This window comes from Eleginops maclovinus, chromosome 23 (genome assembly GCF_036324505.1).
Source record: "Eleginops maclovinus isolate JMC-PN-2008 ecotype Puerto Natales chromosome 23, JC_Emac_rtc_rv5, whole genome shotgun sequence".
Taxonomy (NCBI): Eukaryota; Metazoa; Chordata; class Actinopteri; order Perciformes; family Eleginopidae; genus Eleginops; species Eleginops maclovinus.
In genome coordinates, this window is record NC_086371.1 from 9,921,237 (window position 1) to 9,948,010 (window position 26,774).

Below are 26,774 nucleotides of genomic sequence, written 5' to 3' on the forward strand. Positions count from 1 at the left end.
CCCGTATAAGTTCGTGGTTCACCTGGTCAATGAATCCCGAGGCTCGAAAGGCGGGGGGTGGACGCTCAGTAAAAAGCAAGCGTGTTATTCTTCCATCTTGGCATAAGTAATGAATTATTCTACAATAAACGAAGGGAGGGTGGCAGCTGATCGTAGAAACACTGAAGGGTGATGTGCTTGTTTTCCAGGTTAATGGATGGCCCGATGTGCAGTCCAGATGAGGTTAAATATCTTAAAATGAATCGCATCACTTCATATAGGCTACAGTTTCCGTGTCGGTGTTTAGACAACCGATACACATGGACAGCAGACTCAAGTCTGTCATCTCGATACACAACTTGGCTGTCCATAGGGTACATGTGACACGATCCTACATAATGCCGTGGGATATCAGCGAGACATCACTGCAACTACTGTGGCTCCTACAACACAGCAACAACAAGAAAATACACATATCCAGGTCAAAGTTTGGCAGAGTTTAACTCGCCCTCAATAGCGTTGTGCAATGCCCCCTTTAATGCCCCCTGCTCGCCCGTAACGCCTTTGTTATTAGTAATCGCATGGTATTGCACCGTCTTACCTTGCGCTCCGAGTCGTGTACAGCCACACAGCCTTGCACACCACGCAACAAGCTATTGTTGTCTACAGAGGCTTCCTTGCGGGGCCAGGGATGTGATTTTGAAGTAGAAGGAATACAGTATGCAATTTTGGCTTGTCCTCGCGATCTTCCCTTATTGCCAGTTTTCGGTCTGCAGCAGCTGGAGATGAAAATCGCGCACCCTGGGTCCTAGCGCCGGGTAAAGCCCTACAGGTGAATAACAAACAGACTGGTGCTCGCTGGGTTTTAATCTTTAATTGCAGGGGACTTCGCTGGAGTCACATAAATAGTCCTTATGGGGCAGAGTGTAGTTTCCCAAAAGATTCAACAAAGATCTGCCTTGAGGTCACTTAAAAAATGTTAACATTTCTTCAAGTCTAATTACATTGACTGCATTTAGAATATAGTCTGCTTACCTGTCACAATCAAATTAAATAATAATGAAAATGTTTAAACAAAACACTTCCCTTTGGACTTCACACAATCCTGTACAGTCCAGGTAATTATGTTATTTATAATATGACTGTATCATTCATAGTTGTATTTCCAAACTTTGGAATCGGTTACATAAAGTTGTTTTCGCCCAATCCTATCGTTTGGGCTTTATTTTTTATAACATTGTGTTAGGAGTGGTGCAGAATTTTTTGTAAATTTTTGGAGAATGCTGTCAGTATGAATTTTTGACAGGAAGCTGCAAAGGTGTTGGACATTTTCTCTTAATTCAGGGGGGACATTGTACCCAGAGGACTATTCTCTTATAATGGGGATTGTTATTTTATTATTGGATCACAGACTGGAGAAGCCCATTTATATATACAGATCAGTCCAAGTCAAAAGTCCAAGTGAACTTTATTGTCAATCATCTGTTTGCGTGATACAGACAGGCAGATCGAACTGCTGTTTCTCACAATCTTGAGGAATAATATACATACATATGTATAAACACACCTGTACACCCACTTCAACACGTCACTTCAAACTGGATTAGCACAAAACGGCCCAGTTCAGAATGATGACAAGTTGGATTTCCTTGTTTAATTCTTCAGCCATAATTACACACAGACTTCTTACAGCGATAACAGGTCAGGACATCCTGGCAACTTATTAGAGGCTTGTGAGAGTGGCTTAAGTCAGTGAACAAATCAGGGCTGCTGTTATACAGTTAAAGGCCCGTTAAAAGGGTCACGACTTAACCGGTGTATGAGCGAGTGATGGTCTGAGCTCAGGTAGGCCATGTCTCAGTGCAACAACTTTATGAAACAGTGCACATCGTCTCACTTAGCCATTTGAAACAATTGGTGAACATGTTCCTAAAGACACAACACTACATGTTCCCCAAAGGTTCTGACACACTGACAGGCACTGCAGCAATCTTAAGGCCTCTGATGACAACAGATATAGACACAAAACTTAAGAAAGACAGCTTGCTCTGCCATAAATGGAAAATGTTTCCATTAAGGAGAGTGCAAGGCTGGGTATGGCACACCAACACAGTCACTCCACTTGTGAAGTGCATAGAGTGCATATGTAGGTATAGTCATTTAACAAAATAAACATGCCATTATAGTTTTCAAGTACTGGTATTAAGCCAAGCAATTAGCTTGATTTTATGTGCCCAGGATTTGAGATTCACTGTGAGTAACTTTCATTTGAAAAAGTGTCCTCTATGCAGAAGAATCAGACCCTGTGGAAACAGTTAACTGTGATGTGAATAATCCTGAGTAACTGGGACACTGCAGCTGAATGTTTCAAACTTAACTTTCAAACATGCACAAATTAAAATGTATTTAGAAGTTTAAGAGGTGGGTATTTCAAATAACCTGGCTGATACAACTTCATGGCCAGAGACCGCTGTAATTGATGATGAAATATGTCTTTGTAATTGATGATGAAATGACTCCGACACATGTTGCGAAACAAAAAGACAGGTGATTAATCTTGGGTTGTTTCTTAGAATAAGAGACAGTATGGACCAGTAATAGTAAGGTGGACGCTCACGAGGTGGAGGCTGTAGATGCCACTGATAGATATTGCATGCACTCTCTGTGTGGACTGAGATAGTCTCTGCAGGCCACCTTCACTGCAGGGTCTACAGTGTTACTGGAATCACAAGTGTGTGCAAGAAGACCGACATCAAAATGGTCACAGGCTCGTAACAGGAAATGGTGTACCCTTTTAAAACTAGGAACCCACTGTGCAGTTGAAAATCTCATTGTTACTCTTAATTAGTCCCACTGACATATATTGAAGACTGTAGAGTTTGCACTGGTCTGCACAGAACAGGGCGGGCTACCTCTCACAGTGGGCACACCTTATCTTGTCACAAAGTGTAGGAGATCAGGAGGGAAATCTTTCACATTCTGGTTGGAACTCAAATTATTACAAGCAGCCATGATACATTCAATCACACTAGACTTTTGTGACCCTGTGGTTTTATTATACGCAAAAATCAAAATTTGCTGTCCAGATGACAGACATTGAATTGTGTATGCCTTCTGTTTTCACATCTTCAGTTCACCAAATCCAGGCAGCCTCCAACCTGGGGTAATTCCTAGTAAGAAGAATACAAAGGCATGAGTATGCGCAAGAAAAGTTAAATAAAGGTGCTAAATTAATTATGTTTACAATGAGAGTTAACTTCAATAACATGTAACTTGCTAACAGTTTGGTTTACTGTGTTTCTCTGGGGCATTAGAGCCATCTGTAAATCAGTGGAATAAAATGAAACCATTGGCAGCGACCTGGACTACATCACCTGCACACATATATTTCCTCTTGCAGATGCACTTGACACGCTTGATGAAATAGGGACACATTAATCAAAAACAGATCCATGGCACCAGAGGCCAAAAACTCCTCTAAGAACCTTTAACATCCTGATAAGTTGATTGGCAGCCGAGGGAGGTGACGTGCCAACAATCTTAGCAAGGAGCAGACCAAGCAAACAATAGGAACAAAACCAGCGTTACAAACTTATATAAGGAAGGATGTTAAGAAACACTGAATCTAATCTTACTCTACAGGAAGACTCTACAGGACACCTAGAAAACTCTGCAGGACACCTACATGACCATTGGACTTATTTCTTAAGAAGGGCAGGGCAGGCAACAGCATTCACTATCAAACATTTTATATTTAGTTTCAATACACAATGGTAAGAATTAAGTGAAGCTGGTGGCGGGCAAGAAATGTGCAGCCAAACATATAAAATGACTCCAATATCACATCTAGTTTGTCATGTTTGTCACACCACGTGGACATTGATTTAAATAAAACTGACCAAAACAGAGTTATAAATACCTATTTTGAGACTGCTTCAACTGAATTCGCTATGTTTCTATAAACAAGCCTAGGTTATGTGAACACTAGTAAAACATGATGAAATAAATGAAGACATTTCGAAATGTCTACAAGTTAAATGATCTATAAGTTCATTGACAGAAAACTTAACAGCAACAACGTTTTAAACAAATTATAATTTAGGTCATTAATATCAACCTGCAATGACAGCTTCTCTAATGTACCTTCTACTTTTATATATTTTTTAATAAGCTATTTGAAGATGTCACATTGTGATGAGCATATTTTACAAATTATGAAGTGTATTCAAGCCAGGAATATAAAAGTTAGATGCAAACTTACATGGATATTTCAAGTTTCATTTAAAATTCTAAATGTTCATTTCAATTCCAATTATGACTTGGACAATAATATTTTTTTCATTCTAGTATCAACTGCACATATCGAATCTCATTCAAATTCAGAGCTTGTGAAGTTGATCTATCTCGTCATTGAATTTCGATCCTGCTCAAATATGAATCTGCGTTGTCTATTAATTCTGACCCGCTGTGTTGGAGCCAGGATCAGTGAGAATAAAAGCTCTGGCTGTTTCTCAAGGTGTGCTATTGTGCCCCTCATGATAAACAGGTGCAGCTGTCACCCCCACATTTTACCAACGCAACCTTACTGCCCTCTCTTCCAAAAACCTATGGGGAAGATGGAGTGGCTAAAAATGGAAGGACAATGCAGAAAGAATGCACATTTAGGAGGGGAACTAGAAGAAACTATTCGGTTTGGACAGAATAGGCTTTCACTAATTTCAGACCCGCATTAACAGCCTGAACACCAGAGCAGCTGTGGTAGCAGGAGAAGTGTCACTGTGAGGCTGAGAAATTCCAGTTTTAAACTCTAAGCAGATAGATTGTTTGCAGAAACCAGGGCAGCAACACGCAGATGTAACTGATCAACTTAACATTGTAACTCTGAGAAAAAGCATATGCAGAGATGATAACAGTTTAAAAAACTAAAATCTGTATGAGAAGATGGGGATGCAGATCTTGAAACAATCAACCACTTTATTTATTGTTTCCAGCTGATAGCACCTAATCTACTTGGCTAATGACCTTGCACTAAATAAAGGGGTCGAGTTGGCTGGTGCATTAAATGTGTAGAAAACTATTTCATGTTGATTAGTTGCTCAACTTTGGAAATAAACTTAAACACTACAGAAATATCCTTTGTATTGCATTGCAGTTAGTATAGGCTATGGGCCTGTATTTTTCAAATGTTAGTGTCTTAAACAACAATGTGTGTTACCCTTAAGGTACATTGTGTGGGCTGTGCCAGATAGCGTCATGACAGCTCTGTGTTTTTGATCAGACATTTGCAAACATAACCAAACCTGGCTGGTACGACGCATCACACATGTCCGATTTCATGGAAATCGACGTTACACCCCCTAGTTTGTAATAACACGTACTTGGTCGGTCCTCTGCTGAGTGGATAAGCCAAGTCAGCTTTTTAAACTACAACGCAAATCCTTTTGCCTTTTGATTTTTCAGCTCCAATGCAGGCAGGCAGCAGGCTGACGACACGGACAAATAAAATGGACTTGCTAAATCTCAGTCGCTGTATGTTAGCTATCGTGTGATCGGCCACAGAAGCAAAACGTCCCAAGAGGGCTCCACTTCCGAAACACCAGGCGCTATGTGGTGACGTTAGCTGACGGATTTCTTTCGCTAAACTGCATCTCCGAAGGAAAGAGCTAGAGCTTGTCGTTGCAAAGTGTAATACATGTCCGCGGACTATATATATATATATATATATATATATATATATGTATCTATACACAAATATATAAATTTATCTGTAGGTGTATGAGGTGAATTGGTTCCATAGTGTAGCGGTTATCACGTCTGCTTTACACGCAGAAGGTCCTGGGTTCGAGCCCCAGTGGAACCATGACTTTTTCTGTCCCGAAATGCTTTCTGCGACTTAATGATCACGGTTCTAAATCCATTGAAATTTAATTAAATGACGATGCACAATTAATTGGACAACATTATAAACTGAACCTAATACTCACTTCCCCCGGTACATCTGTAGAATGTGACGGATACAAAACTACCTTCAAAAAGCTTCAACACACTATGCCTTTTTCAAAAACACACTGAGCAAATTATTTCTGGTTTCTGCTATTTTATTTTATTACATAGCGTATCTCTTTCTTTTAGTTTGAAAGTCATTACTACTCAACCTCTTAAATGATTGTGTGTGTAAACAGTAATAAAAAGAGGAATGTGCCTGAAAACGAAATTATTCCAATTTTATGGGCAACAGTGTACATTAGGATTGCGTGTTAAAGGTAAATCTGCCAACTTCGGCTGCTGTTTGCTCTCTCCATGCCACTGATTTTTCCACAGTTTACATTAAGAACTGGATTAATGGGATCCATAGCATTTTAATTATGTTATATTTTTTAAGTTGCACTTAAATATCAACCAATAAATTATCCAGTCCTGCAGTCCTCCAACATGCTGTTACACCCGAAATACATCATTTAATATCACTGTCTGTATCAAATATTTAGGTAATGTATATGGACTTCAGCCATAGTCATAGCATACAAACCTTATTTTGTATATATATATCTTTTTTCATACTACCAAAGTACCTGAACATTGTTTCATTACCCAAGGCCTTCAGTACACACCAACTTTCATAAAAAATAAATCAGCAAAAGCCAATAACTTAACACTTTGCAGAAGAGACAACTATGTTCAAGACCAGAGATGCAGCCCAAAGCCCAACATCATAGCAAATCCATACTGATGTCTGCTGTTTAGGCTATACATTTACCAATAAAGAATGCAGTTTGCAGAAGGGATGAAAGACAAAAAAAGAGACAAAATCCTTATGAAATACATTGGAAAATGCTGATATTAAACCATTTGTCGACATACTGGCACATCCCTAGAAATTAGTTAATGCGTTTTGGGATGTAAAGACCGAAGAGCAATTTTGACACCAAAGACTCAATGTCCAGAGTGTTTTATTAGAAATGTATGGTGGCAGGGTGTGCCTCTGGAATATTGGACTTAAATTATGATTCAATATTCCTGAAACTATTGGTAATAATATACAATAAATTATAATATCATTTAAAAATGAATACATAAATCTCTCAATTAATTTGTCTCCTGCCGTAATGGTCCCATTTTCTTTCATATTTAAAAGACACCTCTTATGTTATATAATTAAGAGGTTACATGGGTTTTCTTAGGTTATTGCTTTGAGCAGGAAGTAAAGCTGCTGGCCACTAAAAAATGCTCATGTTATTTTCTGATTATTTTATAGGGCAATACTGTATATTAAGCAGATTACTTTAAATTAGGGAAATGTGTCATAAACTGATGTGGAAGAAGTACTCAGATCTTGTAGTTAATTAAAAGCAGAACTACCAGAGTGTAGGAATACTCTGTTAGAAGTAAAAGTCATGGATTCTAAATGCAACTCAAGTAGTACTATGCAAAAGTATTAGCATCAAAATATACTTATAGTTCCAAAAGAACTCATTATGCAGACTGACTGACTTCACAATGATACATAGTATATGTAAAAGTAGAAGTACAAAGTAGCAAAACATTGAAATACTCAAGTAAAGAACAAGTAATTCAAAACTGCACTTATGCACATGAGTACTTTACACCACTGGTCTTAAAGTGTATACTTTGGGATTTAACCAGTATTTATGTCATGCAGAACACAAAGTCAAGATTAAATAGCTTTTTTAAATTATATTTTTGCAATTACATTATATAAACCATATTTTCAATGTATGAATATAGTAGGTCATTTATTATAACGAATGAAAACAGCTGTGTGATTATGCAGGTCACCAGCCATCACATCTTATACTTTATAACAGGTTTACATAGGCTTAGTAGATCAATTTCCTCAGGACAGTGTGTGGATAACCAGTACATAAATTAACTTTTTTTTAATATACATGTTTACCTCTGCACTCGCTGCAGAGCCACACGTGTTTATTTTATCATGCTAAAGTTGCAGGATTCAACTGTTTACATTACCATCACTTTGATACGTTAACTATCTTGTCCTTCCCACATTAATTAACTTTACTCACCACATCTTCTGTCGTCGACAAGTGGGTCCTCGGGGGGAAATGTTAGTCCTTCGTTTCACTTTTAACCGAGGAATTGTTAGCATTTCATATTCTGAGTGGTGGTGGCGATGCAATCAAGAAGCTAATGTAACCACGGACAACAGCGCCATCTGTTACACCAAAAAATATCTGCTAATTACTTGTATCTGTCTTCTCTTCATCTAACCCCGCTTTTAAATAGCTATTTTTAGTCACAATTTATTTAATAAATAAAAAAAACGTTGCCACGTTGCCATCGTAATGTTACAAAAAGGTCGCACTATTGTTTTTAAAGGTACACCTTTTTCTTTTCCCATGTTATTTTCCGGTGTCACATGAATTTGTGTCCCCAAAATGGCGAACCTAGCTGCTGCTGCTGCGGCTGCTGCTGCTGCCGCTGCTATCGCTGCTAATAGAGACCCAGCAGTGGACCGTTCGTTACGATCAGTATTTGGTAAGTCTGCAGTGGTTACTTTCAGGTATATTCCGTTTGTTTTTAAGGCTGTGTTCCGGCGGCTAATGAATGAGAGCTAGCTAAACATGGCCGGCTAATGTTGCTGTTAGCAGGGCAACGAGGGAACAGTCTTAACTTCAGCTACATAAAGAACAAGACACATCTTCAAAACTAAAAAGAAGAGGTGGAAGAAGTAGTCCAATAATGTACTTTAGTGTAAGTAGAATTACTAGAGAGTATGGATTCTCTGGTATGAGTAGAAGTCCTTTATTAAACATGTTACTCAAGTAAAGGTAAAGCAGTATTAGCATCAACATATAAAGTACCGAAAGTACTCATTATGCATGTAGGCCCATTTCGGAATGATATATTTTATGTTTTGGTTATTGATACATTAATATGTTTATCATAGCTGGTAAAGGTGGAACTAATGTGTATTACTATATTTACTGCTGGTAGCTTAAAAATAAATCCAGTAACCAAAGTCTTCTTTACGTGTTGATTATGTTTTATATCATTAATCCCGATCTGCGAAGTGATTTAAGGTATTTAATAAATGCAGCCGATTAAAAGTACAATATTTACCTTTAAATTGTAGTAGTGTAGAAGTACAAAGTAGTAGAAAAGGGAGATGCTCATGTCTCTCAAAATTAGTACTAGATTTACTTGGCACCACTGCTAAAAAGGGGATTTGTTTTAACGTCATGTTTCTTTTTCATTTATAATTTCAGTGGGGAACATTCCTTATGAAGCTACAGAGGAACAACTGAAAGACATCTTTTCTGAAGTGGGACTTGTTGTCAGCTTCAGGTGAGTGAGAGGTTTCAACACATAGAGAGATCAAACCTGTGTTTTCACGGCATTTGCTTCTTTTAATGGTCAACTGTAACTATGTGAGCTATCAAACAACTCCATTTATTTGTATAGACCTATATCACACATGATGCCCTTTGTCCTTGTTGACCCTGGCTTCAAAAAAGGAAAAACTCCCCAAACAAATCCCCTTTTAACATGAAAAATAAGTTGAGAGGAGATATGATGATGATGATGTGTTTTCTTGCTCTCAGGTTGGTATATGACAGGGAGACCGGAAAGCCAAAGGGATATGGCTTCTGTGAATATCAAGACCAGGAGACGGCCCTTAGTGCCATGCGTAACCTGAACGGGAGGGAGTTCAGTGGTCGGGCTCTCCGTGTTGACAACGCAGCTAGTGAGAAAAACAAGGAAGAGCTGAAAAGTAAGATTGCATTTAGTTTCGAGAATATTTCAAAACGAGTATGTTGATTAAGACTTAATTGAAAGACGTTCACGCGAAGTTATTGCAGGTTTGGGAACCGGAGCCCCCATTATTGAGTCTCCTTACGGAGATACCATCCAGCCACAGGAGGCCCCGGAGTCCATCAGCAGAGCTGTGGCCAGTCTCCCCCCCGAACAGATGTTTGAACTTATGAAACAGATGAAGGTATGCTACGTTTATTCCCTTGTTTTTTCCAGCTACTTGTACCTAGTCTAGTATGTTTCAGGGATGATTAGCTATCCGTACCTTTCCTTAAAGACTGATTAATGGCGCGAACACCAGAAACAAACGTTATCAGTCCGAGCAGCATGGCAATCCACTCACAGTTTTTTTGTAAAAACGGTGTAAATGTGAGGTTTGTGTATTAAAGATTTATCTTTGGAATTGATGTCTTGATTCAATTTTGTATGTATTTTTCTAAGGAATTAATATTCAGATCTTTGCATGCTCTGATGTTGGTATAAAAGTAGTAGAATAATTCTCAGCCCAATATAGGCCACAAAATATAGAAGTATCTTAACAAATTGCTGGCTTGACTTCTGCTGTTACTGTAGCCAGGATAGAGGTGCCAATGTCAGATTCGAGTTTGAAAATGAGTTTGTACAAATGAATGTTGCAATGGTTTTGAAATATATCGGAGAACATTTTAATGAACTAGAAAACATATAGTAAGGACTATAATATATTGAAAGTATTTGTTATTTGAAAGTCATGTTCCTAAACTGAGAATGTAATGCTACATTTGTGTCTTTAGTCCCCCAAAAGATGGTAACGAAGGTTTCTCTCAGTAGGAATCCTCTCAGGATGAAAACTGTATGCAGAGGCTCTTCCTTCCCTCTCATTAACAGAGGCTGTGCTGTAAGGCCGTCTCTCAGCTCGATTGAGAAGCCTTATATTTGCACATCTGGCAGTCTGCTTCATTAGGCTAAAACATCATCACACTGCAGACATTTCCCCCTTCAACTGGAAATGTTTTTTGTTGCACCAAAGCTTGTGTCAGTTGCTTCATATGCTGAGCAAGGTGTGGGTGTTCAGGCTCCCATCTTGATGGCGCAGATATCGTTGCACGTCTTTTGTTTAATGTTTTTTTGCTGATGCAGCCACCTCGGTTGACATGTATCTGAATCCTAAGTGGTTAGTAAGAACTACAGGGGGTTGTCTAACTTGTGAGGAAGAAAATAACTATTCCCTTTTTTTTTTAGATCTTTTGATGTCTGCAGGATGTGTTTTTTTGCAGTCTGCAGATCACATTTCAAGGTTCTGTTTTGTGATTTCTCCCTCCAGCTGTGTGTGCAGAACAGTCCTCAGGAGGCGAGGAACATGCTGCTGCAGAACCCTCAGCTGGCATATGCTCTCCTCCAGGCCCAAGTGGTGATGAGGATTGTTGACCCTGAGATAGCCTTGGTGAGAGGAGACCACATGTAGAATGAAGAGATTAGCCAAGTCCTGCCTAATCACAGTGTTTGAAGCAGGGTTCTAGTCTGCGATTTTGAACCAGTGTATATTTCTGCAAGTTGCTCTCAATGCTCAGATGCTTTTCCATGTTCTCCACATACAGAAAATGCTCCACCGTCAAACACCAGCCCAGCCGCTCATTCCCGGTGGGCAAGGTGGAGGAGCGCCGCCGGTCAACCCGCCTTCTGTTCCACCCAACATGCCAGTGCCTCAGCAGCAGCCTGTGGTGAGTACGACAGTCTTACACTTTCTAAACTTTGGCTCAGATCACACTTCTGTTCTTATAATACTCCGGAACTCTTCCCGGCAAAAGGAAGAGGCTCTGATGCGGGCAACCTATTAAATAATTGGCGTGGCCTATGCTAGAATTAGAATATTCTCCTTTTTTAAAATGATTTATTTTCAAATAATATTGTCAAATTAATTTTTTAATAATAGCATTTAATTTGTTGTCTCCTGTCCCTTTAACACCATCGGCAATAACCAGATCTAGCGAAGCATTATCCGTTAAACATTTTTTAATCTTCTTTTTGATTTGTGGATTCCAATGTTGTTATCTTAAGACATAGACGGCTTTGTTTTTACGGAGATCCGACGTCGCGTTTTTAGAACGTCCGCGGCGCCATATTTTATACGGACGTCACGTTCACAAGAATTGATAGAACTTGTATACAAATTCAGCGCCACAGTATTGCCCTCGTACTATATTTTCCTAGAAAAACCACTGCTGCGATTGTTGTAGGTTTTAAGTGTCCTTGTAATCTTTATTTTTCACATTTGCTACGTCAGTTACAATTTAAAATGAGATAATAAAGGCTTAAATAGTCTCGAAATGTCCGGCTTAGATACGCAAGTCAGAATTGGATCATACCGTTTGCCCTGTGTCATGATGCATACACTTAATTGAAGATTTAGGTTAAATGACTTTGTTTCTTATTTTGTCACATGATCAGCCTGGAATGCATGTCAACGGAGCTCCTCAGATGATGCAGCCCCCCAACATGGGTGTAGTTCCTGGACCCATGCCTGTACCAGGGCCGGGACCAGGACCAGTTCAAGGACCGGGACCAGTCGGACCTCCAGGTAATCATCAAACTGAAATGATGAGAAGTATCATTGGCCTTTCATGCAGCAGTGCAAGCAAGCTCCCCCTTCATCGCACTGGTTATTTATATCATTGTAATACAATGATTTAAGCTTTACTTCCAAGCTAATCAAGTCATCACATGTAATATTTTTTGAAAAACATTTATTTATGTTAAATCTTTGCACATGTCATGGCTCATTGGGATCACTAGGTGTCCTCAGAGCCTTACTCGTAGTCGAGTCTCTTTATTTATCATATTATAATCAGCTTAAACTTCTCCTCTGTAGCGCATAATCACTTATATCTTTCCCCCCAAATGTTTGGTATGACTTGTCTCGGTCTCTTCTGTTGAGCCTGCATGCAACATATAATTACTAATTCATTAAGTTCCATCCTCAGCTCTCTCTGTATCCGTGTTTGCATACCATATTGCCATATTCACGCGTCTAAATGCTCCTGAAGTTTGCTTTGCTCTCTTGAGTCTTGTGTTTCCTGTTCTTTCACTTTAATGCTGGCTCAGGAAACCTTCAGCATTCTCCCACAGGATCGTCTGGGCAAGCTGCTATCGAGCGGCCTCAAGGTATCACTGTGCTCCCTCAGTTCAGTCAGGTCAGAGGACTGTCATTGAGAGGCCGGATACACCCCACTGCTGGGATTCAGCGTTAGACTGCATGTCCACTTTGAATCAAATATGAACCCCCTTATTTCGCTTTTTAAAGTAGTTGTGAAGCCTTTCTGTGTATAGATTATGAGCATTATCATAACTAGTGCAGATTGTTCCCTGTCATGACGGTGCATGTGAACAGATACAGTTTTGCCAAGGTTAAAACATTTGTTGGAATGCAAATGTTTTGAATGCATGATTACGTCAGTGTTGAAGCAGAGCCAAATGGTTATTTTTAGAATGTATTTAATTATGCCCATGGCCTTTAAGTTGAAACACTGATCTGACAGATGTGTGGTGGTTTGAATGTTTAGTTAATGGGTTCATTTGGAACTGGGTTTAAGATATGAGCTCTCATAGATCCAGACTGATGGAGTCACTATAAGGATTTGACATATCCGTCTGTTGTGAAAGCTTTCTCGATGGTAATGGCGGTCATTAGTTGAGTCTTTTTCACTAATAGAAGTTAAGGAGCTGCTTGTCTCTGTTGACTCAGAGAAAACTAACTCTGTTCACATTGACATGAAACTAAGGAATTTGCTCTCAAGAAGCACGCTACCTTCAAGGTATCTTGGAAACTCAAATTTCTTTGCTCCTCTCTTGTAGTGCCATTTCTTTTGTCAGTCAAAAGCTCTGTTTAATTTCTTGCCACACTACAGTTCCACTGACAGCAGCACTTCACATGTCCTTTACCGCTTCTGTTTGTTGTAGCTGCTGTTTTTTTCATCTCCTCTTTTCAATCTGAAATCAACTAAACCAGTTCGATTTTTCAGTGAGTATTTGCCAGCTTAAATAAACATTACGGCCTTCTAACATGATAAATGGGCTGTTCATCAGCCGGGAGGAGCCGAAATGTAACTGCAATCTCATTGTTTTCCAGCTCACCTTACTGGGGATTAGACGCGTGTCTTAGTCACCTTTACACAAACATTGTGCCCTATTGTTTACTCTGGATAGCCTCGTTGTATTGTGTAGGCATTCATGCTATTTTACATAACTAGATACTGACACACCCGCAACTCGTCTCTCTGCATGCCTCCTGTCGTGATGCTCCCTTGGCCAACAAACACCAGAGTTACAAGACACAAGTAGGGATATATAAGTCAGGTCTTCTGTATCTGTGTGGGAAAATACATTTTGAATGTGTTTTCAGAGACATTGTGTTATCCCTCTTGATTGAATTGTTGTGTTTTTTGTGTTCCTGATCTCTCTCCTTTATCTCTCCCTGTGTGTTGTGACATCTCTCAGTTCGATGTGCTCACTCACTGTCCCTCCTTTACACACCGGTCAGCTTTTTTCCTTGGATATCTAACCTGAGCCAACACCTTTTTTGTGTGGTTTCCCTTACCTGGAATTTCCACCTTTCCCGAAATGATGTGTCTTGAAGCACTTCCTGGTCAGTGAATATCAAGTGATTGAATGTAAGATTTTTCTCCCGTTAGGACCAGGCGGTATCCCCCCCAGAGGGCTGCTGGGAGATGGTCCCAACGACCCCAGAGGAGGGACTCTGCTGTCCGTCACTGGAGAGGTCATTGACCCCGGGTAAGACGTTCACACACATCACAAAGGCGGTGATCTAATATAAATCAATTATTATAACAACTGTGTGTATTTGTGTCAGATATTTGATTCCTCTCATCTGTGTTTTGTTTTTAGCCGGCCTTACATGGCTGCTCCCCCGTCCCACCAAGCCCCACCTGTACACATGCCTCCAATGGCAGGAGGACCCCCTCCAGATATGAGAGGCCCTCCAATGGACATGAGAGGCCCACCCATGGGTGAACCACGAAACATGATGGGAGACCCCAGAGGCCCCCCGATGATGGAGCAACGCGGACCCCCGATGGAAACCAGAGGTAGCTGCTCTGATGAGGCTTATGTTTTGACAACTTCTGATATATTTAACCCTTTGTTTGTAACAGAGTGCCTTTTAGTACAAGAGTTTCAAGAAGCTGTACAATGCAAGCAGTTATTAAAAGTGGAAAAAGAAAACCAGGAAATATCACTGTTTAAAACAAAAGACAAAAGTCTAGTCTCAGCTGGCGGAGTGAACAGGAGTCTTTTGTCCAAGATATTTTTTACAGGATTAAAATGTTTTGATAGGACAAAACACCTTTGTCTTGCTACTGTGTTACACTTATATTGAATTTAATACCTCTTTGATTAATTAGGTCATCCATGTTGCAATGTTTCATACAAAGGAAAGAAGATTTCTCTCAAAATCCAGCGAGATGTGAACATTAGGGTTTATTGTTTTTCTCTGCAGGCCGTGACCCGAGGGCGATGGACACTCGAGGTCCGGTGGCAGCTCAGAGGGTTCCCATGGCGGCAGGAATGCCCGGCTCCGTTCCTCATAGCATGGCTCCGAACGCACCTCCACCTGCACGACCGGTAAATCTGCGTCCTGTAGAATACACCCTATACATTTTCCAATGAGTTTAGCTCTCCTTATTTGATAACTGAATAATTGTTTCATGCAAAACAAAAATAGAAAAGGTTGTGTTCAGCCGTCTTTTTTATAGTTTTCTTAACCTATAGTGCAAAAACACCTATGACTTTTGGAAACGAGATGTCTCATTATTTTCTAGCATTATATAGACCAAGCTATAGAACAATTATTCAAAACAATAATTGGCAGACAAGTAATACATCAATTAATTGTTAGTTGCAGCCCTTCAGAATATAATATTCAAAAGTCATGTGAATTTGGTTAGCGATATGCAAAAAAAACCCAGTTCTATCTGCTGCTGTTGGATAATCATTACCCACTGATATCTTTACGTCTGTCCTGCAGGGTCCTGGAATCTCTGGTCCTCCGTCGGGAGGAGGCTTCAGTCCGGGGCAGAGCCAGGTCTCCACACAGGACCAGGAGAAGGTGGGTGTGACTTTATCTATTGTCTGTCAGCAGCTCGGTGAAGAGCGCCTGAGAAAAATGCTTATCACATATCTTGCATTCTCATTCACTGATCGCAAGTTATAAGTATCACCAGGAGGGAATCTAAACCAGCAGCAATTGTGACGTCAAAAATGGCTTACCATAATAAAAGCTTTCTTGGGAATTCTGACCTCCCTGTTGCCCAAGCATACCAAATATGGAGTGATAGCCATGTTTTGTCCATTTGGAGGACACAAAAGCTCAATTATAACTCCTGTATGGCACTATTTGTCCCTCTCTAGGCTGCCCTGATCATGCAGGTCCTGCAGCTGACCCCAGAACAGATCGCCATGTTGCCCCCAGAGCAGCGGCAGAGCATCCTGATCCTCAAAGAGCAGATTCAGAAGACTGCAGGGGGGGGGCCTTAACAGTCTCATGGAGAAAAATACAAAAGGGTTCAGGTATGCCAAGATTAGGGTTTCTTGTTCATTCCTCACTAACTTTAAAGCAGGCTTGTATTGTCACTGAGCAAATCTGTGATTTCAGACAAACTTATCGGATTTTTTCATTCTTCATTTTAGGATTCCCAATCTGCTCTACCCCGCTGACCCTGAAGACATCTCATCTTAGTTTGGAGTATTGTATAGTTTTTTTAAAATCATATTGTCGGTTTTCTGTGTGGAGATTCCGGTTAGGATGCTGAACAGATGGACAGAGGAGTGTCATGCATTTTCATCCCAAAGCCAGCGGTTATCGGCTCTGGAAACTGTTTGTCTGGATAATCTTTTGACAATAAAACCAACAAAAAATACATTCTTACATTCATTTATTTAAAACAAGTTGAGAAATATACAAGATGGGTAGGTGGGGTAGCAAATGCTGAAAAATAATCTTCCACTACGTTGGAAAATGATTAACCAAGAAGATACGTGACAGGAAGTCTTCCTCCTATTTTTCTTATCACTATAACAAGGAAATATGAGTGCAGTTGAAGCGTTATAAAGATTGTATTTCCTTCCAAGAAATGTATTTATTCAAGCAGTAAAGCTTTGGACAAGTGTCACGAACTCAGTGTGATATTTACAGGGAATTTGATTGTTGGGTCGGGGTGTCGGGTTTCAATTAAGAAAAACCTGAATCAACCCACAGAAAATAACATGTTTTAATCACTCATGACATGTAACTATACAAGAAAAAATGCCCCCTTTTTCAGTTTTTCCTTATTGTATGTAGATGTAAATTGAATAAAAAATCAAATCTGACATTTAGACAAGTAATTATTTGTACATTTAAAATGTTGATCTTGATTTATTTAGTCTTTATGGTAAAGTAGTTTTCCACATCATGTGCTCCCGACAAGTAAACTGAGACACAACCTTGGTGTTTCTGATGTCTTGTAATAGTCAAATAATTCCTTGCAATGTATTGATGAGTAAACATCTGAGTTTCACTGACGGTTATAGTAATTAAGAGACAATTACTCATGGCTGAAAACGTGGGAAGAGTCTGTCCCTGAGTGGTGCTATAAAACCAAAATGCCCTGCCTTTTGGACGACGTGCCGTCGGACCTGAAGTGTCGAAACACACCCAGCAAGTGCTGCAGATTTTCAGGCAGCATTGTCAATAACTTCCTCTGTGAAAGGAACACCTGCTGTCTTTGCTCAGAAGTTCTCCTTGTTGAAGTAAAATCTGGTCTTCCGGGGATCCACATCTGAGAAGTTGGCACATTTCTTCTCCAGGACCTTTCCCAAAACTGCAGGGCCACACAAGAAAGTTCCAACTGTAGAACTGAAAACACGATGAAGGGTTAGATATTAATGTTTTAAAGTGAAGACTGCATAAGAAGCAGTGGAAAGCAGATGAGTAAAATCCCCTGCTGTACTAATACATGAAAGACGACAACCTTTGAAGTGTAGGAGTTTAAGTATAAAGCAGCAGAAAATGGGATATTCACTTAAGCATTTAAGTGAAAGTACTTAGGGTCTTTTTTACCACTGTGTTTATAGAGTAGTAACCAACACCACATTTACTATCAGCAACAGCAGTAAGCTGCCAAGTTCATTCATTTAGAATCAGCATTATAATTTGTATATTAATGTCTCAGCCAGTGTAACCCTGAATTGGTTTTTCCGGCAAGCCTCCATGCAAGTATCCAAAAAAGGAGACCAACCTTGGTAAACTGTAGTCAATGGCAGCCATGTCAAACTAAATCAAAACATCAGTTTCCAATCTCTCACGGACTGAAGTGTTTTAAATAGTGAGGTTTTAGCAAAAATGCCTGTTTGTGAAGCAGCGTGCGGAGGTCTGGATAAATGAGTCTTGGACACGTTGTATGGATGTTTTGATAAAGTTAGCTGTTAAAGGCAGACCCCATTTACTTCAATACATCAAGATCTAAAGATATTCTTTATTCACCGTGGAGCCATTCAAGAACATCTACGTTTTCTTTAAGGATTCAAGGTAGGTGTGACTAACTGAGGCACAAATGATCATTTCTGTGTATTTTACTTTGGTAGTATAGTGAATAAATGACTTTTACTGGTGATGTAGAAGTGAGGAGAAAAGTTTCTTACGCTGGGTTTTCTTTGCAGACTTGTTCGAACTCCTTGTCCCAGACGGGTCGGCCATAATGTGTTTTCTGTTTGAGGCCAGTGACCACGTCTGTGTCATCGTCAAAGTGAACCCAAGCATGAGTCGCCTGTGTTCAAATGTGAAGGGGAGAAAAAAAAGGATGAATAAAATGAGCTTTAAGGCCACTGTTTACCTGGACTTCAATCTGCGACTAATTCACACACTCACATGGCTTTGATCCCAGCCAGTCAGGTAGAGTTTGTAGGTGAGGAAATCCCCCATTCCTCTCTCCTCCATCTCTCTCTCCAGCACCTGCAGCAGGTCGGCAAACCACTCGAAGGCGTGTGTTTCCCGGCAGAGCCAGTAAAAGTAGATCTGTGAGCAGGAAGCAGATGCAGGTGCAGGCATGTATACAATGATCCCGTTGATGACATGTAAAAACACACAATTGACAACAGGCCCTACAGGTTCATAGGTTTGGGGTCATACCTTTCTGGTGTGTAAATTAGGGTTGGAGGTTTTGAATTTATACCAGATGGATTTGAGGATGGAGGCGAATGGAGTGACGCCGATGCCAGCTCCAACCAGCATGCTGACCTCATAGTCGAACACGTCCTCACTTGCTGTGCCGAAGGGGCCGTCCACTCCCATCCTGAGAAACAACAATGAATCAGTTGTGGGAGAAATACTCAGATCTTTACTAAAGTCAAAATAGTAACACCAACGTGTAGAAACACTCTTTATGTAAAATGCAACCTAAGCCTAAATAGGAATCATTATGTTATTGGCTTATAAGTTGTTGAGTAAGAAAAGTAAAGTGACTTTTAGTAACACAAGTTTTTTCAAAACTGCCTTTGCAAAAAAAGAAAATGCAGGTGATAGCAAGAACAAAGGTGGCTTGTGCTGGCTTTCATTTGGCAGCCATGGATCCCTGCCACCAACCACAACATTCAAATTTATTTGCGACGCCAAAAGTTATTTGACAGAAAATTGGCTCAGGTTTTGGTATGTTGCAACACAGCACTGAATCAACATCAATCTCAACCCTGAAGAGGACATGCTTGGTAGTGTTTGGTAAAAACTTTTAATTGGGAAGTTTTTTCCCTTAAACACTCAAAAAAAGAAGCCAAATGCCAGAACAATCTGACCCATGGGCATCAAATGTCTTCCTTAATATTGTGGGTTTTTAAAAAAAAAGGTAGTCACAATGTTTTAAGCTTAATCTGAATGGTTCTCTATTCATATTTATTAGAAAATAGGGAGATATTTATTTTTGCTCATGCTTAGGTGTTGGTCTTTGCTGATTTTTCCAGAATAACAGCTAACATGTAGTATTTCACTAGCCTTTGATCAACTTTAAGTGGGTATGTGAAGTTACTCATGTATTTATTTTTGTCTATCATGTGAACTTTTTATAATTTAAAATGTTGCTTTTTGTGTTGTTAGTAATGTGTTTTTTAAAGTATTTCTTAAACATGCATACGCAATATTGAAACCAAAGAACTTCAAACTTGTGTCTATACGTTTGTATGTTGTTGAAAAATCCTATAAACACATTAAAGGGGGGATTACTCACTTGGGCCCCTGTGCTCCCTCTGGTAGATGCTGCATGATGTCTATGAGTCTGTCGGTCCAGTCCCCGGCTGAGCGGATGTGGACGCTGAAGAAATCCTCCTCGGGGGCGGAGGTCATGGTGAACGGGTGCCACTCCAGCTGCGAGATGGCCGGGCAGTTGAGGAAGACATACTGACCCACCTCCATCTTAAACCCGTCCCTGACCAGCTGCAGCTCCAGCACCTTGGATGGATGCATCACGATCTGAAAGTTAAAAAAAAGAAGAAAAAAGGTGAAACTACCGCATCATTTTTAAACCTAAACAACCCAGAATGACGAGGTGAATGATGACTCGGACATACCTTCCTGTATTGAACTGTCTGCATGTAACGAATGAAACGCAGCAGACGTTCACACAGGTACAGAACCATCGGACCGATCACCCACCACCAGGTCTACAAAAGCAAGAGAAATGTAATTTTAGAAATAACAAATCATGCTTTTATTTGCAAATGTATTTGTAGTTATTGATTGAGGGTATAAGTTGCAAAGATCGGTGCAGACTCTGGTGCAGGCATCACCATATAAATACATTTACTTAGAAAGTGTGTGAGATATTTATATCATGCCTCGTAAGTGCAACTGTAACAGAAGGGAATAGTTTACTTTATTAACAGAAACAACGTGCATCTCTTTAACTTGGTGGTTATAAGCAGGTTACAAGGACAAGGAGCACACATTTTGGACATGGAGAAATTAACTTTTAAAATCAGGGATCAAAAATGTTTTAATATGATTTCCCTGAAGACAATATACCCCAAGATCTGCATTAAGTAGTAGCTCCTTACCTATGCCTATCCCCCTCTCCTACACCGCCCCATTTCTCATGTTTTATACCTTTTTAGTTTAATTTAATTTAATTTAATTCAGTTATTTTCTGTTATTTATTAGAAAGGACTGTTGCTGCATAAACGCTTGAATTTCCCCACGGGGATTAATAAAGGTACATCTTATCTTGAAACATTTGTCAGAAAGATAAGCGAGGGAACATCACAGTAAAGTATTGATTATTCAATTAAGATTTAAAAAGACGCACCTGGGCAGGCCCTCCTCCGAACTTGGGGATGGGACACTCAGGAATCCGTCCCCACTCCTCACTGCGGTCTTTACATAGGGTGTAGTTGTGCGGTGGATCTGTTGTCAGTTGTTTCCTCACTATGAACCTGCAGACGGGACACACAATGGAAAGTTAATGGCGATAATACAAAATGTTGTTGCACCCAAAATATTATCATTAAAATGTTCACTCCCTGCTTGACAGCCGTCTTCATTTATATAATATGCAGTGGTGGAAAGTAACCAAGGACATTTACTCAAGTACTGTACTACATTGTACTTGTAATTTGGGGGTAAATTGTGTACTTTTACTCCACTACATTTATTTAATATCTTTAGTTCTCAGATTCGGAATAATAATGTGAAACATAATCAACACTTAAATAAGACTTTAGTTACACCTGGAGTAAATTCACAATCTACCCTGCAGTATAAAGAGTCAATAAACCTAGCTGCACCTTTACCAGCTTTTCAACACAAATGATATATATTATTCTGAAATGGGCCAATCTGCACAATGAGTACTTCTACTTTTGGTACTTTAAGTATGCATTGATACTAATACTTGTACATTTACTTGAGTAACATTTTTAATGCAGCACTTTTACTTGTAACAGAGTATTCCTACACTCTGGTACTTCTATTTTAGAGGCATTCTTGTCTTGACAATGTTTTCATTTTATCTTCCCAGGGAATTCACTATAGCCTTTGTTAATGTTGTTCCGTATAATTCCATCCAAAACTGGCATGCTCTACTGCTTTTGTTTGGTTTCATTTTGGTTTCATTCTTGTTTTTCTTGTGGAGCAAAAAGGAATGCGCTACACCTGCACTGGTTGTGTAAACCCGTGCACATCTAAAGGATTATATATGAAATATAAATCCTTGACATTATTAATGTAGGACCTTTATTTAAAATATTAATATATGCCTTTATTGTCAAGTTATCTTTTTCTCCTAGAGGGTCTGATAACATCTTTCTTCTTGAGTAGTGCATCACTGCGTAAAGCAGGCTGAGCTGTATAAATGCTCATTCAATTGTACAATAAGGTCATTTAAAGAAAAGAAAGTCGAGATGTTTCTCCTTACCCAGCTCCGTGAAACACGAGACCAGCGAAGAAGATGACGAAGAGGTGGTGTGTGTACCAGAAAACTTCGAAGTAGCTGCGTCTAATGACCTCCATGGAGGAGGTGATGATGAGGATGAGGGCCAGAGTGATTATGACCCCCGTCAGGCCGGCGATGGTGGTGAAGACGAAGTAGGTCGGAGTCTGCTGAGCATCCTGAGACATGAAGAGAAGATCAAAAAAATCATGACAAGGACATATGAGTTTTTGTTTTTATAACAAGAGGAGGGGAGATGGTGGAGAAGATGGATTTGATTCTTTTTTTAAAGTACTTAAATGAGAGGTTTTGGCTCACGACGTGTATATTATTTCATTATAAATAGTTATAAATAAATTATTTTGGACAATGTATAAACAAATGTGAAGTCCACCAAACATCCACAAACCCTCCTGATATATTATTAAATTCTAAAATAATACATGGAATATTAAAATAGTGTATTTAGCTATACACTTTATTATTTTTAGTTTAGGATAACTCACAACATCTGTTTTGCGGATGGGGTTCAGGTAGGTGGTGTTATCTGTGTCCTCCAGGTTGGACAGAGCGGTGCTCAGTTTGTCGTAACCTCCTCGCCTGCTGTTGTTGTACCACTCCACGTTCAGCAGGTGGGCGATCATGTGAACGGCTGTCAGAGCGAGGAGAGGAGACACCTTAATGATGGTTTCACTATCCATACTGTTAACCAAGGGAATGGAGACTCTTCAATGCTGCTGCTGCTGCTGTCATTTTTATGAATGCTTTTATGTTCACGCTGCAAACATGGAACCTGATTTGAATCCTTTTCTCTTTCAATAATTCTGTGGGATTTTTATTTTCCGTCTTGTATCCTTTTTCATCTTATTGATAAATGAGTTACATCTTATATTATTTGTACTATTATGATCAAGTTTGTTCTGTTTTCCGTTAACTTGGCAATCAATCCCTGTTTTATAATAAAGTGTATTATTATAACTTTTGTATTGTTATTACAGAAATCTGCTTTCTGTCTGGGTCGAAATGCTGAAGAATTCAATCTAAATGCTTTTTGATGTAGTTTTAAGCAGCCCTGGTACTTTTAACAAGTTTTTAACATGCTGGATTTGAAAGGTTTACAGATGATACCTTCTTATCTTTTAAAACAAATGTGGGGGGGAAACTCTTTTAAATACACCTTTAGTCAATATTTATTTTAGCTTTATTGGTTTCCTCATCACTTTTGCAAAAATTTAACCATGACACTTTTTAACATTTTGACCTGTGTGTGTATTTGTCTGAGTTTGGTGAAGAGGAAGTAGACGGGGCAAAAGACAATCTGTATTGTTTCTGAAGAAAGAAAAAATTGTTTGAGTAAAAAGTCTTTGTTGTTTTTCCATGTGTACCCTTCTCAGATTCACTCAACCATCAGGGAGGAGTGAAAACTTTGAGCATGAGCAAACTAACTGATAAATACTGAAACGCAGTTGAATAAAGTATAAAAACTCACACAAAGTATTTGGCAAACAACATTTAAAACAAGTATCTACATCTGAATTCATTTGTTTGATTTATGCTTTGTTTCTCTTTCTTTTAATATTAAGAAAAGTGTTACACATCACCCAAATTTGCACTATGGCATTGTTTCTATTGTTATTCAAACCCAAACCCATTAATAACTGTCATGTTTAAACAAAGCATGTGTCAGAGAAAAGAAATGTGCAGATGCTTGCACAAATTCACCTGTCATCAGAGCTATCATGTACGCCACCAGCTTGTGGAAACTCAGATTTTTATCCAGTTGTTTCCTCATTGTTCTTCCGCAACACTAAAAAAGGATAAGAAAACAAAATTGTGAGTTAAAAACAAAAGACAAAGAACATTTTTCCAAAGCTATTAACAGAAACCTACCTCTTACGGAAAATATGTGTAGGTGTTTGATTTTGAGCCAGATATGCTATACAGCTGAAACTCCCCTTTGTTTGACTGATTTCATGTGTTGAATAGCACAATATCATATTAAATAATAGATTTCTGACTGCTAATAAACAAACTTGTTTCCATACTCTTATATAATAAATATTGAAATTAGTTTCAAACCATTGGCGAACGTTATCATTTAAAGGAGGGGACTAAGTTTTGGAGGAAACTGGAATTTAACAAAAATTCTGTTGAAAAATGATAAAAATATGTTTAAATGGCAAAGAATGAAATAAAAAGAGCAATGGCGAATCATCATCATGTGTCAGCAGTCAAAATAGTTTGTATGAAATTATGGAATTAAAGATAATGACAGTGTGCTTAATGTAGCTCGCCCTTCTGTGTCATTGAAGCATGATCTCACCACAAAAGATCCTCGGAGCAGAGACAACAGGTTCCTGCACACGGGCAGCAGGATCAGCATGCAGTTAAAGTTCAGGACAGCGGCTGGAGCTCGGGCCCAGGCCAAGGCAGACTGAAATACAAATATTAATATGATTCTGTTTTGTGGCTTAAGGAGCATCTGATCTGACTCATATTGTCTTTACTCACCCCTAAAAGATGACGTGTGTAGTAATACGAATCCCCCAAATCGTAGAATAGGTAAAACCAAACAAAGAGGAAGATGTTGATGCCCATCCAGACCACCTGCCAACAGCATCATGATTCCATCAATGAACAGCAGACTTTCAGTTTAATTCATTAAAAAGTATATTTGCATTGCAGACGCAGCAGTTGACTATTCAATATTGGTAATAATGTATGAACTCAGGGCTGTATTTGTAATCATCTTATTCCTTTTTCTCAGTGTGCAATAGCCTTCTGTTAGGTATGCTTACTAACTTGTATATTTTTACTAGCTGTATATTTGTATTATATTTATCTCATGCCATCTTATCTAACTTAGAGCAACTAGTGCTTTTGCAATTGTTTGGAGAACTGGTTTGACCATCATCAATTACTTTGCATTAGAAGAAGTAGCAGACATCTGCTTGGGTTAAATAAAGCTACTGAGAAAAAGTATTATCAACCGTATTCTAAAAACATTTAGATCAAAGTGAACATGTTAGATAAAATAATATAATGCGAAAAAATATCGTCAAAGTGCTCACTTCACTGGTCAATGAAATAAAAAGAAACATTTCCCTTGCACCTTTTTAGAAAATGTTACTGACTTTTTGCAAGTTGTTTTACTCATACGTGTTCTGACCTCTTACTTGTAAACTCCTAAAAACAACATATATTTCTACTTTCACCTTTTTAAACATTCTTTTTGAATTGGCCCCCACACCTGAACTGTGTACTTGTCTCATATTGTACTTCTTAAATATATATATATATATTACACTGTATTCATGGGTTAATAAAGCCACTTTTCAAATAATAAAGTTGAAAACTTTTTCAAACAAATCTTAGTTGTTTCTGTATGTGGCCCTCAATGAAAATGTTTGGACACCCCTGCTCTAAAAAGTGGGGGTGTCCTTTAAAATATTGGATGAGCAATATCTTTTTTACCTGTCTCATAACAAATGGCTCAAAGGTTGTTCAATAATAGAAGATTCAATGGTATAATAATAAAAAAAAGTCACCCGTTTATTTGTATTCTTTCTAGTTTCAGTTCAGTCAGACAACTCACGTGTTTCACTGACATGTTTATTAAACGCCGTATATAGTTTACGTTTGGCGTCTTGACTCGGGCCTCATCACTCCACATATTTACATAGAACAAGTGACGGTTAGATACCTAACCCCAGAGCCTACAGGTGGGGCAGGCGACCATCGGCAACGTGAACGCAGCAGCAGCGTGGAGGCAGCAGTAGCGTGGAGGCAGCAGTAGCGTGGAGGCAGCAGTAGCAGCAGCGTTAGCGACGCAGTTTAAATGGAGCGCCAGATTTAGGAGACTGTCTGGTTGGTTGCAAGAGTGGCGTTATGTGCGAATTTATCATTAGTGTTCGAGTTGACTGCCTGAACTACCTCGCAAGCTTCGCCCCATTTCACAAAAAAAATCTCTATGCAAATATAATTGAAATTCAACTGCCACAAAGCTACAAGAAAACATTAACTGCTAGATTAATTACTGTTACTCCCCAACACTGCTGTGTTAACCTACATGTGACAGATCCAATCAAACGTAACTGAATCTGACTGTTTGATTTGATACTCAGCACAATGCCAAATGAAGGATAACTGAAGTGTTAAGAGCAACTCACCAGTATAAAGGATGTGAGCCCATGGTTGATAATCCAGTTGCCCATGTTGAGCGCTTTATGTGGACCCACAGCAGCAGCGAAAGCTTTTCTGCATCTTCAGCCCGTCTGCGCTTTTATCTCTCACCCATCAACCCGGACTCCTCCCTCTTCTGCAGGTGTAATTCTCACAACAGGAAGCACAACTAAAGGCATGAGCAAATGCGTTGTTCAGGAGGTTTGGAGGGGAGGTTTCCCTCCACATTCCTGCAGGAATGAGGAAGTGCCTGTTACAGCATTGAGGAAATGTTACTCTGCTGGACACTGACGCAACAAGCTTTATTGGAAACAATTAGTTTTAATGTGTTTGTGACAGAGTGAGAAGTCATGAATAAAGTCAAGAACAAGAATG

At 39.3% G+C, this 26,774-nt stretch overlaps 2 protein-coding genes and 1 non-coding gene across 4 annotated transcripts; 2 read left to right on the plus strand and 1 right to left on the minus strand.

Annotated features, from left to right (window-relative positions):
• Nucleotides 1–5,766: 5,766 nt before the first annotated feature.
• trnav-uac (transfer RNA valine (anticodon UAC)) lies at nt 5,767–5,839 on the plus strand. The gene has a single exon. It is a non-coding gene; the product is annotated as a tRNA-Val (tRNA).
• A 2,520-nt stretch (nt 5,840–8,359) lies between these two features.
• On the plus strand, nt 8,360–16,685 carry cstf2 (cleavage stimulation factor, 3' pre-RNA, subunit 2). Of its 2 annotated transcripts, none has more exons than XM_063876413.1 (13): nt 8,360–8,496; nt 9,228–9,306; nt 9,564–9,733; nt 9,813–9,958; nt 11,078–11,197; nt 11,352–11,474; nt 12,202–12,331; nt 14,442–14,541; nt 14,656–14,855; nt 15,266–15,390; nt 15,794–15,874; nt 16,177–16,335; nt 16,456–16,685. In XM_063876413.1, the coding sequence occupies exons 1-12, from the start codon at nt 8,397–8,399 to the stop codon at nt 16,300–16,302; spliced, it is 1,500 nt and encodes a 499-aa protein (XP_063732483.1). In that variant the 5' UTR covers nt 8,360–8,396; the 3' UTR covers nt 16,303–16,335; nt 16,456–16,685. The 2 variants fall into 2 exon arrangements, with proteins under 2 accessions (XP_063732483.1, XP_063732484.1); XM_063876414.1 differs by having other exon boundaries at nt 9,822–9,958.
• On the minus strand, nt 16,684–26,599 carry nox1 (NADPH oxidase 1). The gene is made up of 13 exons (XM_063876412.1): nt 26,387–26,599; nt 24,729–24,824; nt 24,541–24,651; nt 23,940–24,024; nt 22,724–22,869; nt 22,203–22,396; nt 21,096–21,222; nt 20,362–20,454; nt 20,022–20,263; nt 18,935–19,097; nt 18,674–18,820; nt 18,448–18,572; nt 16,684–17,662 (listed from the first exon to the last, which is right to left on the minus strand). Exons 1-13 carry the CDS (start codon nt 26,429–26,431, stop codon nt 17,536–17,538), a joined length of 1,701 nt encoding a protein of 566 aa, XP_063732482.1. The 5' UTR covers nt 26,432–26,599; the 3' UTR covers nt 16,684–17,535.
• Between the last annotated feature and the right edge of the window lie 175 nt (nt 26,600–26,774).

What these genes read in the sequence shown, in the direction of transcription:
- cstf2 (XM_063876413.1), top strand. Translation starts at nt 8,397, where the DNA reads ATGGCGAACCTAGCTGCTGCTGCTGCGGCTGCTGCTGCTGCCGCTGCT. An exon ending in AAACAAGGAAGAGCTGAAAA is followed by an intron (nt 9,734 to 9,812) that starts GTAAGATTGCAT and finishes GTTCACGCGAAG; the next exon opens with TTATTGCAGGTTTGGGAACC. An exon ending in GGAGAGGTCATTGACCCCGG is followed by an intron (nt 14,542 to 14,655) that starts GTAAGACGTTCA and finishes TTTTGTTTTTAG; the next exon opens with CCGGCCTTACATGGCTGCTC.
- nox1 (XM_063876412.1), bottom strand. Translation starts at nt 26,431, where the DNA reads ATGGGCAACTGGATTATCAACCATGGGCTCACATCCTTTATACTG. An exon ending in CATGATAGCTCTGATGACAG is followed by an intron (nt 22,870 to 23,939) that starts GTGAATTTGTGC and finishes TCGCTCTGACAG; the next exon opens with CCGTTCACATGATCGCCCAC. An exon ending in AGACAGTTCAATACAGGAAG is followed by an intron (nt 20,264 to 20,361) that starts GTATGTCCGAGT and finishes TTTAACTTTCAG; the next exon opens with ATCGTGATGCATCCATCCAA.